Here is a 13,801-nt window from a genome sequence, read left to right as displayed (position 1 = left end):
AAATAAGAGAAACAATATTGGATTGTTGGACTCAACTTGCATATCTTATTTTTCTTTTTTGTAAATAAAAAAATGGTTTTTTATATTCAAGAATAACAACTAAAAGCTATCATACGTCCAAGAAGCGGTATGAACCAAGGAACAGAGAGAGAGAGAGGGAGAGAATTCATGTTATGGTAAGTTGCATTGGTCCTTTTGAGTGGAACAGAACTGCGACATAACACTCTTAGTAATTGTGGGTGGATGAAATGATTGTTCATAAAGAATAAAGCATAGCAGTGAAATTGCCAAATCTGATTGATAGTGCAGCAAGTAAGAGTCCATGATTCATTTTGATCAACTAAAGGAAAAGTCTTGAGAGATCATATGATTGAGCACATACCATCCTGGGAAAATGGCAAATGAGGGACTAAAATAATGAAGAACTTCAATCCATGAAATCCATTTAAAACGGCAGCAAACAAATACGTGTTGCAAATCTTCAGTCGGTGCAGAATAGAAATGACAATTGGTGGAGAAAGAACGTATTTATAATCTGGAAAAGCTTGTCTGGCAGTATCACTTTTTATAAAGTAATCAATACCACAGGGACCGCTGCTCAGGTTGAACTGGAAGTCACCAGAAAGGATGCCATTTTGACTCTGATAGAAAAGGAGCAGGCAACTGACAGGATCAAAAGAACAAGAGGCAGACTAAACAACTTTGGTTTATGTTCGATCCATTGAAGTGAAGAGCAAAAGTACGAGACAAACAGGGAGAAACCTAATAGAAAGTAATACACTTGTTGGATTCAAGTCATTTACCTTTTATTACACAAAAGATTCTTTTATTCTAGATAAGCAGGGTTTGATCTGATAATCCTGTAGGGTTTTCATAATCATAGTACTGACTGAATCCTAATCAAACTGGTTTTATTCATTTCTCCGTCCAACAAATCCGCATAGATCAGCTCAAGATAATCATCTTTTATTTTTGTAGTGTCAACTTTGTATATTTTTGTACTTGTCAATTCCATGCACGAAAAAGGGGCTCTATTGTTTACCGTTGCTTCCCCCCCTTAAACAATGTCCAAAAATGGATTTGGATACTGATACCCTAACCTGTCTATTTGATAAGAAACCAAATTCACCCCTTGGATTATGAAGCACATAAAAGGGGAGGAATGATTTATTTCTAATTCGTGAGATAAAAGAAATGGTGGCACAAGAATACTATTAACACATACTGAAAGGTTTGAAAGATAATGACCGGTTATCATCCTGTTGAACTTGGCTTTTTATTTTCCCTAAAATTATTTATAATCCCGCGATGGTCACAGATAGGAAAGTGACTCTGACTACATATCTCTCTTTCTCTTGGCAACTGACTTTTGAAGAATGTGATTCATTTATTTGTTTTCAAAGTCATTTATATTATTTTATTCTTTTCTCTATTAAGAGCCTGATGTTGAAGCATATCTCTTTTTTGGTTGTACTCTATCCTTCTTGCTTCTTCATCTAAAGCTTGCAATAAATATCTTATTGACAAAAAGGAGAGAGCGACGAGCTTTGATGAATTCAAAAATAAAATCAAGGATCAAAAGTAGATGGTCAGTGCGTTCATGTAAATGTGTTTAGGTTGTAGAGCTTTTAATCAAGGCTCACGTTAAACTTGTACTACCTTTTCTTATATATTCACGCCTTTCTCCTTTTTTATGATTGATGAGAAATAGGCAAAAAAATTATATAAAGTCGTCCATGCCATTTCTACACAATGAACCTGCTTTTTTTTCACTATGTCAAATCTCCCAATTCAGTGGCAAAAAAAATAAAAATAAAAAAAAAAAGAGGCATAGGCTGTTTTGATTAAAAAAAAAAAAAGATGATGATAATATATTCTTTTTCAAATAAAGATACTCTGATTAATTTTGCTTTATTCTGATATAAATACATGAAAAAGAACACACGCAAACAATAACCAAAATAATTCAGTCTAGTCTCCCTACTGAAATAACAATCTTAATTTTATTCTTGTAGGATAAAAATAGTCTCTTTTTTTTTTCTTTAACAAAACGTGTCTGAAACAGGGTCTTTGCAGAACAGTAAAGAGATGAGGATATTTTTAAACTTTTCTTACCAAAATGGCAATCTTAAAATTAATTACTGATACAAAAGTACAACCGATTTATTCCAACAAGAATTGAAAAAATAGGTCAAGATAGGTCTTTATCCACAGCGAAAATATGGACATATGGATTTTCCAGCTATACAACGATTATTAAACAGAAAGTTATGAATACGTAACTCATTATTTACCACGGGCAGCACGTCTCTTTTTTATAGCAGCTTTTACACGCTTCACTTTGCGACTTGTGTCATTAGGATCAAGCACATCAGGATCAAGTCCTTTATGATCAGCTACTCTAGGATCGACTATTCCAACAATCGAAGACTCCTTAACTGCAAAAACCAACATGACATTGAACAAGAGAGCAGTAAGCAAAACAAGGCAAGCTTTCATTTAAGCAAAGGAAGGAATGAAAAGAATAAAAGAAAAGAAAGAGAGTGAGTGAGTGAAAGACAGGCTTATTTATATCAATTTACAAAAGAAGGAGGAAGAATCCAAAAATGGTCCCATTGTAACAAAGTCTGTTAGGAGAGTTGAATATAACGTGAATCAAGAAAGCAATTTTTTTTTTTCGTTAACTCCCTTTAAGATGGCTGTAAAGGGTTCATTATATGTTTTATTAACAAAACAAGAGTTTATTTTATTTGAAGCCAATATCCTGAAAAGAATATTTGTTTTTACTAAAAGGAGTATGAGCAATTTATAATTACTTGTAATTCTAAATTTCCTAGAGTATTTATAGAAGAATAACATTTACACCAACAAGAATACAGTGCGTTTATTTATTTTTGTTTGATGCTTGTAATATATAAATATTATTTCACGTTATTTCTTATATCTCAGCTTATAAGTGACAAAGAAGCCTTGGAATTCTTTATCCATTTGTATGTATTTACTACTTTATAATTTAGTAAGGGCTGTCGTCGTTTGTCATACCATCGAATGTTGATAATACATTGGTGGCTGAAATAATCAAAGAGTCAGCATCTCCTTTCCATCTTCTCTTTTTTTTCCCTTCTCCCACGCATCTCTTTAGACATTGACAACTTATATTAAATTAATTATCATCAAACAAGATATGTCAATATGCTATATTAAAATAATCTACGTCTAAATGAAATAGATCACTAATTTCCTAAAAAGAACAGATTTCCGGTTGACCTTCTTCCATTCATATTTTTACAACAGTCTGGTACTTTGTATCATCAACAGTCGTCAGTCGATCAAAAGTAATGATGAACCCATCTTGATGCATTTGAAGCAATAGATTATTTATTACTTTATCATTAAAGATGTTGATTTATAAATCAAAATCATTATTCTTACAAAGGAGATAAAAGATGGCCCATGCTACTAGAACAAGGGAGAGGCTTTTAAAAAAGAGAAATATGTGTTACTATCCAGCCAAACAGTGACGCCAAAGATTAAAGTTTAAAAATATGCAGGTAATTATCGTTTTCTAGACCATTTTGTAGACTGTACATGACTGAATTAGACGTTTGTGTAAAATATAGTCATGTCAGTAATAAGTATATTCATTATTTAAAAAAGATCAATAATTAATATAAAAACATGTTTTTGTATTATCGTGATTGTGTTTGCCATTATGATTGTAGTAAGAAAACGTGTGTTTAAGATATGAATGCTCAATACTATCGTAATGCTCCTCTCTCCTTTAATTCTGAGCCAAGTATCTTTTGTAAAGTGACGTATTTATCTACTCGTCTTAAAAGACACTAGCTTTATTCAGCATGTAAGTTATCATTGATCTTTTGCTTAAGCAAAGCCAATTTTATTTAAATCCTCTTTCTTTGTATGGTCACCATTATTATCTTGAATGAACCACAAACACAAACTTTCCCTCCTCCTTTTTTAAAAAAAAAGCATTTGGAATGAAAAAATCTTGCTTTTTAATTGCTTTGTTCACTAAAATAAAGCGGTTTACATGCTACTCAAATGTTGTTGCGCTCAAAACTTTTTTTTTCAGAAATTTTCAAATAGCTTTTTCGAAACCAAATGCTGCTGAAACCCTCTTTTAGGCATAATCAAGAGCAACTCATCACGAAAGATTTTCTGCTCTTTAACCTTTTCCTTTCTATAACTTTTATTTACATTGGGTGTTTTGATTTTTCTCTGCTTTGAATCGTCCAGTGGCCGAAGAATAACATTACCAATAAATTTGAAGTGAATGCTCAAACTTTTGAAACCTTTGCAGTCAGAGCTGAACAAATCTTTTATGGTTGTCTTTTTTTTTCTTTCTTTATAGGCTTGATACCATCGATTTATAAAAATACCTCGTCATTTACAAGTGCACACTGCTGTAAAATATGTTTGTAGGGAGTTATACCAAAGTTCAAACAAGGCTCTTAATCCATAAATACGTTTTAACTTTTGGCGCTGCATTCATTGAATATGTGCGATTTTGCTGCAATACAGCCCAGCTAATAAATGAGATAAAATTGCAAAAGCTTTGGTTTGCCAGGACAAATATCCTTTTAACAGATTGCCATTTTCTCCTTCTGGAATAGAATGTAAGGAGCTGCTCTTCATGTTATTGGATAAAATGACCAGGGCGGGGCTTTTGTTTTCCTAGTTTTAGGCGTATAATTTCCTTTTATGTGCTATTCTTTATGTTCGATTTATCCTTTCTAGTTTTGAATGAAAATGATACTGTACATGTTTATTACCATAGAAAGTAAGCTCATAAAATGAATATGAAAAGAAGGAGAATAGAAAACCCCCTCATTTACTTTTGACAAGACTTTCTTTTTTTGTAATACACCCCATCATTGCACTTACAACGTCACTTTTACAAAATTTATGTTGATAGTGCATTTTAGATTCCTCTCTTCTTTTTTTTTTCTCTATTGTTCATTCGAAAAAAAATATGACAGATAAGCCCTTAAATATCGTCATTATTGGAGCAGGCGTCATGGGTGCCTGTACTGCATATTATCTCTCCAAGAATCCATCCTGTACAATAACTCTTATTGAAAAGACAGATATCGCGTGTGGAGCAAGTGGAAAATCGGGTGGATTCCTTGCACTAGACTGGTAAAAAATAGAAAAAAATAAAAGAAGATGAATGAAAAAAATAAACTTTTTTTTTGTAGGAACGATCATTCACAGTACCTTGGATCATTTTCTCGAACTTCATTTAAACTTCACCAAGAGCTTGCCAAAGAGTTGGATGGTGAGAGCCAATATGGTTACAGACCCTTGGATACTTACTCTGTCGTATTTGATCCGAAGGGTAAGGCCTCAAAGGACTCGCTCGATTGGACCAATCCCAGTCGTTCGATTGAGCAAATCGGCACAAAACGAACCACGGCTCAACTTCATCCCGGGTTCTTTACGCGTAAACTGCTGGAGGAAGCCAAGAGAACGGGTCGGGTGGAGATAAAGATCGGTCGAGGTGTCTCGAAATTGATTTATGAAAATGACAGGGACATTGGCGGTGTTGTGCTAGAGGACGGAACCGAGTTACGAGCAGATCGTGTGGTAGTCGCGATGGGTCCTTGGAGTGGTAAACTTCCTTTAATGAATGATACGATTCCGATCAGCGGCTCGCATGTACATTCAATTGTCTTACAGCCAAAGGATAAAATACCCGGACAGGCCTTGTTCACGACCATCATGCATGAATCAAAAACATTTGAACCTGAGGTAAGTCAAAAAAGCTTACTCTTCATTCTTATGCTCATTTTCATTTTGTTTGGACTAGGTTTATCCAAGATCTGTAAGACGTTGATAAACACACAGCTTATCCTGTACTCACTATATTCTTTCTTTATTAGGATGAAACGGTTTACATTTGTGGAGCATCTGATAAAGAGCCATTACCCACATCGGCCGATCAAGTTGTCGTAGACGCAAAAGCCATTGATGCCCTTATCCATCAAGCTGGTCATATCTCTTACAAGCTTTCAAGTCAAAATGCTAAACTTATCAAGCGTCAAGCCTGTTATTTACCTATATCAGACGAAACAGGAGCGCCTTTGATTGGTCCTCATGCAAGCTATAAAAACTTGTATTTGGCTACCGGACACTCATTTTGGGGGATCCTGAATTCCCCTATTACCGGTAAGATGATATCAGAATATTTGCTTGATGGACAAGTTAGCTGCGTGAGTCAAGACGTGGCGAGTTTCTTTATTCCTTCTTAACGAGTTGAAGCTGGGTTTCATTGTAATAAAACAGTGTCCTTTTATACATGTAAAGAACACTTTCAAAATATTGATTCATGAAGAGGAAAGGATCAATCAATGGCTGTAATAAATTTTTTATAATTATTTTCTTTTTGAAAGCTGGATCAAAGTGTTTCACAGAAAGTTCTATAAGAAAGTAAAAAAAAAAAAGGATAACCTGTCAAGTGCACGTATAAAAGAGTAACTGTCAGTTAATATAAGCTTTTATGCTGGAGTCAATATGAACCTCAGCTATCAAATGCTTGGGGGTGATGATTAGAAGCATTTGAGTTACTCTAGCGCTCATCAAGTCAAATGACAAACAAAAAGAGGCATCGAATAAGAAAAGTTAGAAGCAAAGGTTGCTTAAAAAATTGATATATTTATAAGCAATAAAATGATGGTACAGTGTGTTAAAAAAAGATTCCGTTAGATCCAATATGTATAACGAGTGATTGTGATTGTGATCGTTTTTATTGACTCTGCGGTCATTTATATAAGTCAAAGATAGATTCTGATATATAGATGACCAAGTCCATTAGTCAAACCATCTTGTAGGTCATATCTCTTACACGGGAATGGTAAATAAAAGGATTTTATCAAAAAAGAGAGCATTCAGCCTGGCAAACAGAGAATATTAAGATGTAATAAATACAACGACATTCTTAAGATGCATAGGACATTTTTTCTCTTCTAGACAGTACAATCACTTGGCGTATTGACTATTTATTAAATAAAATATAATTCATATACAAAACAGAAAACATAAAGGAAGAAAAGAAATGGCCTTTTATTGCTATTTTTTTTAAAAAAATAAAACCAAAGATAAAGTTAGATTAAGCCTCATCTCCCTTACTGTCGTCATCATCATCATCGTCATCACCCGCTTCGTCGTCCTCTTTTGATGCCGGAGGAGAAGGAGGGGGAGGAGCGGGCGGATAATAAGAATAAGGAGGATAATAAGCAGGTGCGGGAGCAGGTTGTGGAGCAGGTTGAAGTGCAGGAAGCTCAGGAAGTCCAGGAAGCCCAGGAAGCCCAGAAAGACCAGCTAAACCAAGTGGAGGTAGAGAAGGGACTTTGATTAGTGAACCTTTTCCTTTGCTTGTAGAAGTCGACTCTGGATAAGTCGTGGCGGGATAGCTGGTGGTTGAATAACCAGTAGCAGCATTATTTGCTGTAGACTGATAATCTGGATAGCTAGCTGCAGGCTGGGCGCCTCCAGCATCATAGGCTGTGGTTTGGGTGCCTGCCACAACACATCTTCCAGCATCGATTTCGACTTGAGAGCAGATGTTACGTTTGATTATCTCATGTTGAGGATGCGATACTGGTATTGGCTTGCTTTCTGCAAGTTGTTGAAAGGTAATAGCGATAATTGAAAGCGTAATCAAGATATTTGAATGCATCTTTTTATATAAATAAAGAGAAAGAGAAAGATTTAAAGGGAAGAGGGATATATAAATAAAGATATAAAGATACATATGTGAATGCATATTAACCAGAAAATTCTTACCAATAAAGTCTATCCCGTCTCTAGATTAACATGGGGGTTACACTTTCTAAATAATAAGGAGAATGACAAAACTTGAAAACCACTCCTTTTTTTTCAGGTCGATCCTTTCCTTAATTTCCGCCAAAATTGTTTAGTAAGGCTTGTCGAAACTTGGCAAAAGGGCGCTGCAGGAGGTGTATAATAAACCTACAAAGGTGACAAATCTTTTCATGTTCAAACTCGAAAGATAACAAAAACCTCCCCTCCTTTGGATAACCTAGGATATGCTTAATATAATCATTGTGGTTTTTCAAGATCACGATGAAAAGAAGCTGCAGTTACAATTGCTTTTCAAATGAATGGCATATTATATTTTATTTTAAGAAAAAGAGCAGTAATACAATACTAAATGTATCTTTAAACAAAAGAAACAATAAAAACAAAAAGCAAATACTTTCTTTTGACTTTCTACATTACTTTTTTTTAATACTTTAATCCGCTGGTGGTGGACCACCTAATCCACTAAGGTCAGGTAGAGTTGGAAAAGTAGGTAGAGAAGGAAAGCTAAGAGCGGGAACTGCAAGTGTTGGTGGAGATGGAAGCTTTACAGGGCCACTGAGTGCTGGAATCATTTCTTTGATAGGTAATCCTGCTGGAGGAGGAGGTGGTGGTTGTGGCTGTGGTGGTGGAGGAGGTGGTAGAAGTGGCTGTGGTGGATAAGTATTTGAATAGCCTGGTGGATAGCTTCCTGGAGAGCCTGGCGGATAGCTTCCTGGAGAGCCTGGCGGATAACCTTGGGCGACAGGCACACCTTGGTTTGTGGGAGATCTCTTAATATGTTTGATGGGTTTGCTTGAAGTCTCTTGAATAAAAGTAATTGCGATCATTAAAATGATAAGGAAAGCAAAATGTGATGTATACATCTTTCTTTCTTTTTCTTTTTTCAATAAATTAAATGATGTTGAAATGAAAGAAGCAAAAGAAGAAAAAAGAAAAAGTTGACTCGAGTTTAAATCAATTTATAGACAAAAAGATTTTTAGGGAAAAGTAAAAAATAACTTTAAGTTTAGAAGTCGTTTACTTTTTATTTTTCTACAAGAGTTGTTTCTCATGTCATAAGAAAATTATCTTGGTTTCCCAATGTAGTTCTTATTGGTTAGATTACATTTAAGGTTTTAAGGGAAAAAATACAAAGAAGAGAGAGAGAGAGAGAGTAAGGAGAAAAGAGGGAGACAGATGTAACAGTAGAGATTAAGGGGAGAGAATTCCCGATCGACAGATATATATAAGCTGTCAAAAGTATTAAATCTAAACTCAAGAAAAATAATGCCAGTTAAAGGGGGGGGGAAAGTGGCTAGTAGTAAATACTATAGCTTTTGTATAGCTTCTTATTACTGAATAGAAACAGTAAACTTGTATACTAAGATAAAAGTAAAAGGTGATTTAATTTGAGAGAGAAAAAGAGCTTCATATATTAAAATAGTAAAGTTCTTTGTATTCCTATTTGATTTATTCAGGGATACTTCTTATAAGTATATTAATATGAAATCTAGTATTATTAGTATTCAAAAGGCTTTAAATATACTTTATAGATTTTTGTTACCCTGTTTACTTCTTTATTCAGGATCTATAAACAGAATAATACTACATAATGATATATTTGTCTAATGTTCAAAATAAATAAGCTAAACTATCCAACTAAAGATACATAAAAGGAAATATCTGTCTATAAACAAACTAAATAACCATCTATTATTATATAAGACTAAAAGAAAAAGAAGCAAATCAGGATAGATCAACAATAAATAATAAATAAATGATAAATGAATAAAAAAGAATATTCTAGAGAAACGTATTGAATAGACTTATGGCACACAAGAATCTCGTAACTACGCTAGTCTGTCTCCAAAAAGAGTTCCAAAGTTAAGCATAATACAGTTCCAAGAAAGCCGCCATTGTTTTTTTTTTGAAACCATTTTTTTTTGTGTATGGGGATTTTCATTCGGATGTCGCTTTTTTAGCTGGTTATCATGAGAAACATTTTTTAATAACAGGTCTTAAACCCACGAACCAACAAACAGAAAACGACCATGGAGGTTAGAACTAGTGCTGCCAGACAAAGGACTAATCCAGCAGAAAGAAATTGACCACTGTGCTAGGGGACTTTGCCCCTCTAATCAGGAATAAAGCCTTGCTAGCACAGGAGTAAAATGTCGCCTCACAAGGAGTAGCATGTCGTATATATGTACACTCTTCTCAGAGATTATCGTACACAACTTCAAAAATATATGGGACAAAAACAAATGATAAAATCGAATATTGGTAAAAAGAAAAGTTTAGATTCTGAATATACGGATATATTGTGCGCAAAGATTATTAGAAATTTTTTTGTAAAATCTGACAGTTTCTGAACCTTCACTTGCATAGGATGTACCCGAAAATAAACGTACAATTCTATTCCACTTTCCTTACTCAAACATGTCAAAATGATAACGGTATGAGAACCTCCTATCTTTAAATTTGTTAATTGTGTTGCCTTATCCTACAAAAAAAGCTTTTCTGTCCATGCTCAATTCTATTATTATTTGCTTCTGTCGAAATAATTTCTTGAAAGAGTGCATACTTTGAAAAAGTTAAAAAAGGAATTTTATCATAACAATTCGAAGTTTGGTGTTTTGAATGGTTTGCAAAACCATACAAGTCACTTAATAGGACTTGTTCACATGCATCTTTGATTCCCAAAAGTTTGTCACGCTTCATTTTTCCTTTGATGAGAGATCAGAATTGTTCAACTGCATTCATTTCTGAGGAGTATGTTGGCAAGTACATAAACTTGTCATCTCTTCTCAAGGTCTTGTTTTGCATAAGTTTAGAATTGTGGATAGAGCAATTATCCATGATCAGGCAAGACCCTTTCATACCTCCCATATCATCCAGAATGTGAAGGAGTTTGTTAGTGAACTTCATATAATGGGCAGAGGCGTTTCCCTTTAGGGGGTTTCTGTGAATATTCAGTAATATCGGTCTGGCCCTCGACTACAGTAACTACCCCTCTTCTTGCCTTTACTGCCTTTCGTATGCCTTCTCGTATCTTTCGCGGGTGGTGGGGGAGATTTCCTCAATGTAATATAAATGACACCTTTCGTGGATATAGCACCAAATATTGTGTTTGAGGTAGTTTCACAACTGCACGCTCTGATTTTTTTGACCACGCGTAATTCTTTCACATTTTGATATGAAACCCTGAGTCATTAATAAAAATACAGTTTTTCGTGAAATCAGCATCAGAATCCTTCCATTTCATAAACCACACGAATCTCTCTTGTAAGTTTTCAGAGCTATTACGTTTCTCAGACTTGAAATGGGGTTTTTTGATCGGCAGGTTACAAATTTCGTTCATGTGCTTATGGATGACTGATTTTGTCAAAGAAAAATTCCCAAAGGATTTAGTCAAGCTTTCAAGTACATCCCAAACAGTAGCCTGTAGGTTGTTATCAACGAGGTTCAAAACATGAGCTTTGTGTTTCTCTGTAAAGTTGCTTGGTCGCCTTGGATTTCTTGTGGGATTTTTTGATAGAGATTTCTCCAGTCTCTTCGTAACTTCTCCACCATCGTTAAGTAGTGCGAGCTTCAATGCCCAATTCTTTTCAGACCACAGCAGCAAACCTCTGTCACTTAGATAATTCGATCATATGATCAATGAACGTCACCCTTTGACTAATGCTGTAGTCTGCATTTGTCCTCTTTTGAGCAACTTGTACTAGCTTTGCAGTAGTTGAATTTTTAGTTTCAGTCGTTCTTTCCACAGTTTATTTTCCATACAAGAGGAATGATGTGTTGAAGTTTCGAGAACAATATTGGGATCGTCGACAGTTGACATAACATCTTCTATAGGATCATACTTTAAATGACCCCCTTCATCATAAATGTTATTTTGTCCATCTTTATAAAAAGAAAGAGTTCTTCATCTCAAAAACGCTGCAATAAACATTAAGAAAAACAAAATTTTATCTTTGGTGAGGACAACATTTTACTTCTAATTAAGCGAGATTTTATATCTGATTGGGCAACATAATTTATTGGAACAATTGTATATCCCTTTTTAATTTAATATCCGAAAAAAAAATTCATTTAAAGCAAACTGTAAGCGAATTGGAATAAGAAAAAAAGAGTTGTTAAATTTAAATAAGCTTGCTGTACATTTTGTGATATGATTTATTTATTTGTTTTTTTTTTGCATAATAAACTGTTCACGAGATGGAAATAAAAAAGAAAAAAAACTTCGTCATTTGCAAATTGAATCTCAGCACAAACAATTGCATCGTGTGTGTGTACGTGCGCTCTTTAATTTGCCTCTCTTCTTTTCTTTTTATAATTTTACACTCCTTGTAACATAAGAGTTTTATGCGTTCTGGGATGGACTTGAGGGTTGGTAATAAGTATAGAATTGGAAGAAAGATTGGTGCAGGTTCATTTGGTGATATTTATCTTGGTAATCTCGTACATTTAAAAATATGTTTATTATTAATAACATTGCATTTAGGCAAGAATATAATTACTGGAGAAGAAGTAGCTATTAAACTAGAGTCTGTTAAAGCCAAGCACCCACAATTAGAATATGAAGCAAAAGTTTATAAAGCTTTATCTGGAGGAGTTGGGGTGCCCTTTGTGAGATGGTTTGGTTCTGAATGTGATTACCTTGCTATGGTGATTGACCTTTTAGGACGTAAGTTGTCATTTATTAGTTATACAATATTATATGTTTGTTTATGTGTATTTATACTTAAAACAGCTTCACTTGAGGACCTCTTTAACTTTTGTAATCGAAAATTCTCTTTAAAAACGGTTCTTTTATTAGCTGATCAAATGGTAATAACTCCTTTTTTAGTAACCCCCTCTTTCTCCTTTTTTTTTCTAATCCCTCTACTCTTCTCCTTTTATTTTATAGTTGTCTCGTATCGAATACGTTCACTCAAAGAATTTTATTCATCGTGATATCAAGCCTGATAATTTTTTAATGGGAGTTGGAAAGAGAGGAAATCAAGTGAATATTATTGATTTTGGATTAGCAAAAAAATATCGTGATCCAAGGACCCATTTGCATATTCCATATAGAGAAAATAAGAACTTGACTGGCACAGCTCGTTATGCGAGTATCAACACTCATTTAGGTGTTGGTAAGTGATATATAAGGTTTCTATTGTTCCCTTATAATAATGTTTTCTATAGAACAATCTAGACGCGATGATTTAGAATCTTTAGGCTACGTACTCATGTATTTCTGCAGAGGTTCGTTACCATGGCAAGGGTTGAAAGCAACTACCAAAAAACAAAAATACGACCGCATCATGGAAAAAAAAATGACGACGCCAACGGAACTGCTGTGTCGTAGTTTCCCCAGTGAATTTGCTATTTACCTAAACTACACTCGCTCTTTGAGATTTGATGATAAACCTGATTATGCTTATCTTCGTAAATTGTTTAGAGATTTGTTTGTTAGAGAAGGTTATGTTTACGATTATGTTTTTGACTGGACAACTATTAGAGCTGTAAGTGATAAAGGGGTTTGTTATTGTAAATTACATACATTTTATAAACAAACGATTTGTATTTAGGCGGAACACGGTAATAGCAAATCACAGGAAGAGAATTCTGTAAAGGACACAACTATTCAACAACAACAACAACAACAACAAGATCATTATAATCGAGTAGCGGCAGCTAAAGCAGACTTAACAGCAAAATATGAATTTGACCAACAACAGCAACAACAACAGCAGCAACAATCTGCTTTATCGTCTTTCCGTAAAGCTAATCCTTCTAATCATCCACCTAAACCTTCTTTCCCATCATAACATACACAAAGGGTTTGCATGAAATCTTTCACACACATATATATACGTGAATCGCTTTTTATATACAAAAATGGTTATTGAGGTATATACAATTATCTTCTTTTATATTTTGTAATAAAACACATGAGTTTATTATTTATTTTATCCTTTATGCTATTACT

General features: G+C 34.3%; 5 protein-coding genes across 5 annotated transcripts; 2 read left to right on the top strand and 3 right to left on the bottom strand.

Annotated features, from left to right (window-relative positions):
- Window positions 1-2,286: 2,286 nt before the first annotated feature.
- RO3G_02531 (uncharacterized protein) lies at window positions 2,287-2,499 on the bottom strand (the record flags this gene model as incomplete). The annotated part of the gene is made up of 1 exon (XM_067657122.1): window positions 2,287-2,499. The coding sequence occupies one exon, from the start codon at window positions 2,497-2,499 to the stop codon at window positions 2,287-2,289; it is 213 nt and encodes a 70-aa protein (XP_067513223.1).
- A 2,494-nt stretch (window positions 2,500-4,993) lies between these two features.
- Window positions 4,994-6,272, top strand: RO3G_02530 (uncharacterized protein; the record flags this gene model as incomplete). Its single annotated transcript, XM_067657121.1, has 3 exons — window positions 4,994-5,160; window positions 5,220-5,772; window positions 5,904-6,272. The coding sequence occupies 3 exons, from the start codon at window positions 4,994-4,996 to the stop codon at window positions 6,270-6,272; spliced, it is 1,089 nt and encodes a 362-aa protein (XP_067513222.1).
- Window positions 6,273-6,986: 714 nt separating this feature from the next.
- Window positions 6,987-7,699, bottom strand: RO3G_02529 (uncharacterized protein; the record flags this gene model as incomplete). Its single annotated transcript, XM_067657120.1, has 2 exons — window positions 6,987-7,015; window positions 7,150-7,699. 2 exons carry the CDS (start codon window positions 7,697-7,699, stop codon window positions 6,987-6,989), a joined length of 579 nt encoding a protein of 192 aa, XP_067513221.1.
- Window positions 7,700-8,276: 577 nt separating this feature from the next.
- Window positions 8,277-8,708, bottom strand: RO3G_02528 (uncharacterized protein; the record flags this gene model as incomplete). The annotated part of the gene is made up of 1 exon (XM_067657119.1): window positions 8,277-8,708. The coding sequence occupies one exon, from the start codon at window positions 8,706-8,708 to the stop codon at window positions 8,277-8,279; it is 432 nt and encodes a 143-aa protein (XP_067513220.1).
- Window positions 8,709-12,189: 3,481 nt separating this feature from the next.
- RO3G_02527 (casein kinase I isoform delta) lies at window positions 12,190-13,640 on the top strand (the record flags this gene model as incomplete). Its single annotated transcript, XM_067657118.1, has 6 exons — window positions 12,190-12,217; window positions 12,329-12,511; window positions 12,578-12,654; window positions 12,734-12,962; window positions 13,015-13,334; window positions 13,401-13,640. 6 exons carry the CDS (start codon window positions 12,190-12,192, stop codon window positions 13,638-13,640), a joined length of 1,077 nt encoding a protein of 358 aa, XP_067513219.1.
- Window positions 13,641-13,801: the final 161 nt, after the last annotated feature.

The sequence above is a fragment of the Rhizopus delemar genome, genomic scaffold (assembly GCF_000149305.1).
Source record: "Rhizopus delemar RA 99-880 supercont3.2 genomic scaffold, whole genome shotgun sequence".
NCBI classification, from domain to species: domain Eukaryota; kingdom Fungi; phylum Mucoromycota; class Mucoromycetes; order Mucorales; family Rhizopodaceae; genus Rhizopus; species Rhizopus delemar.
The sequence above is the reverse complement of the archived record's forward strand: the minus strand, read 5'-3'. Positions and strand labels throughout refer to the sequence as shown.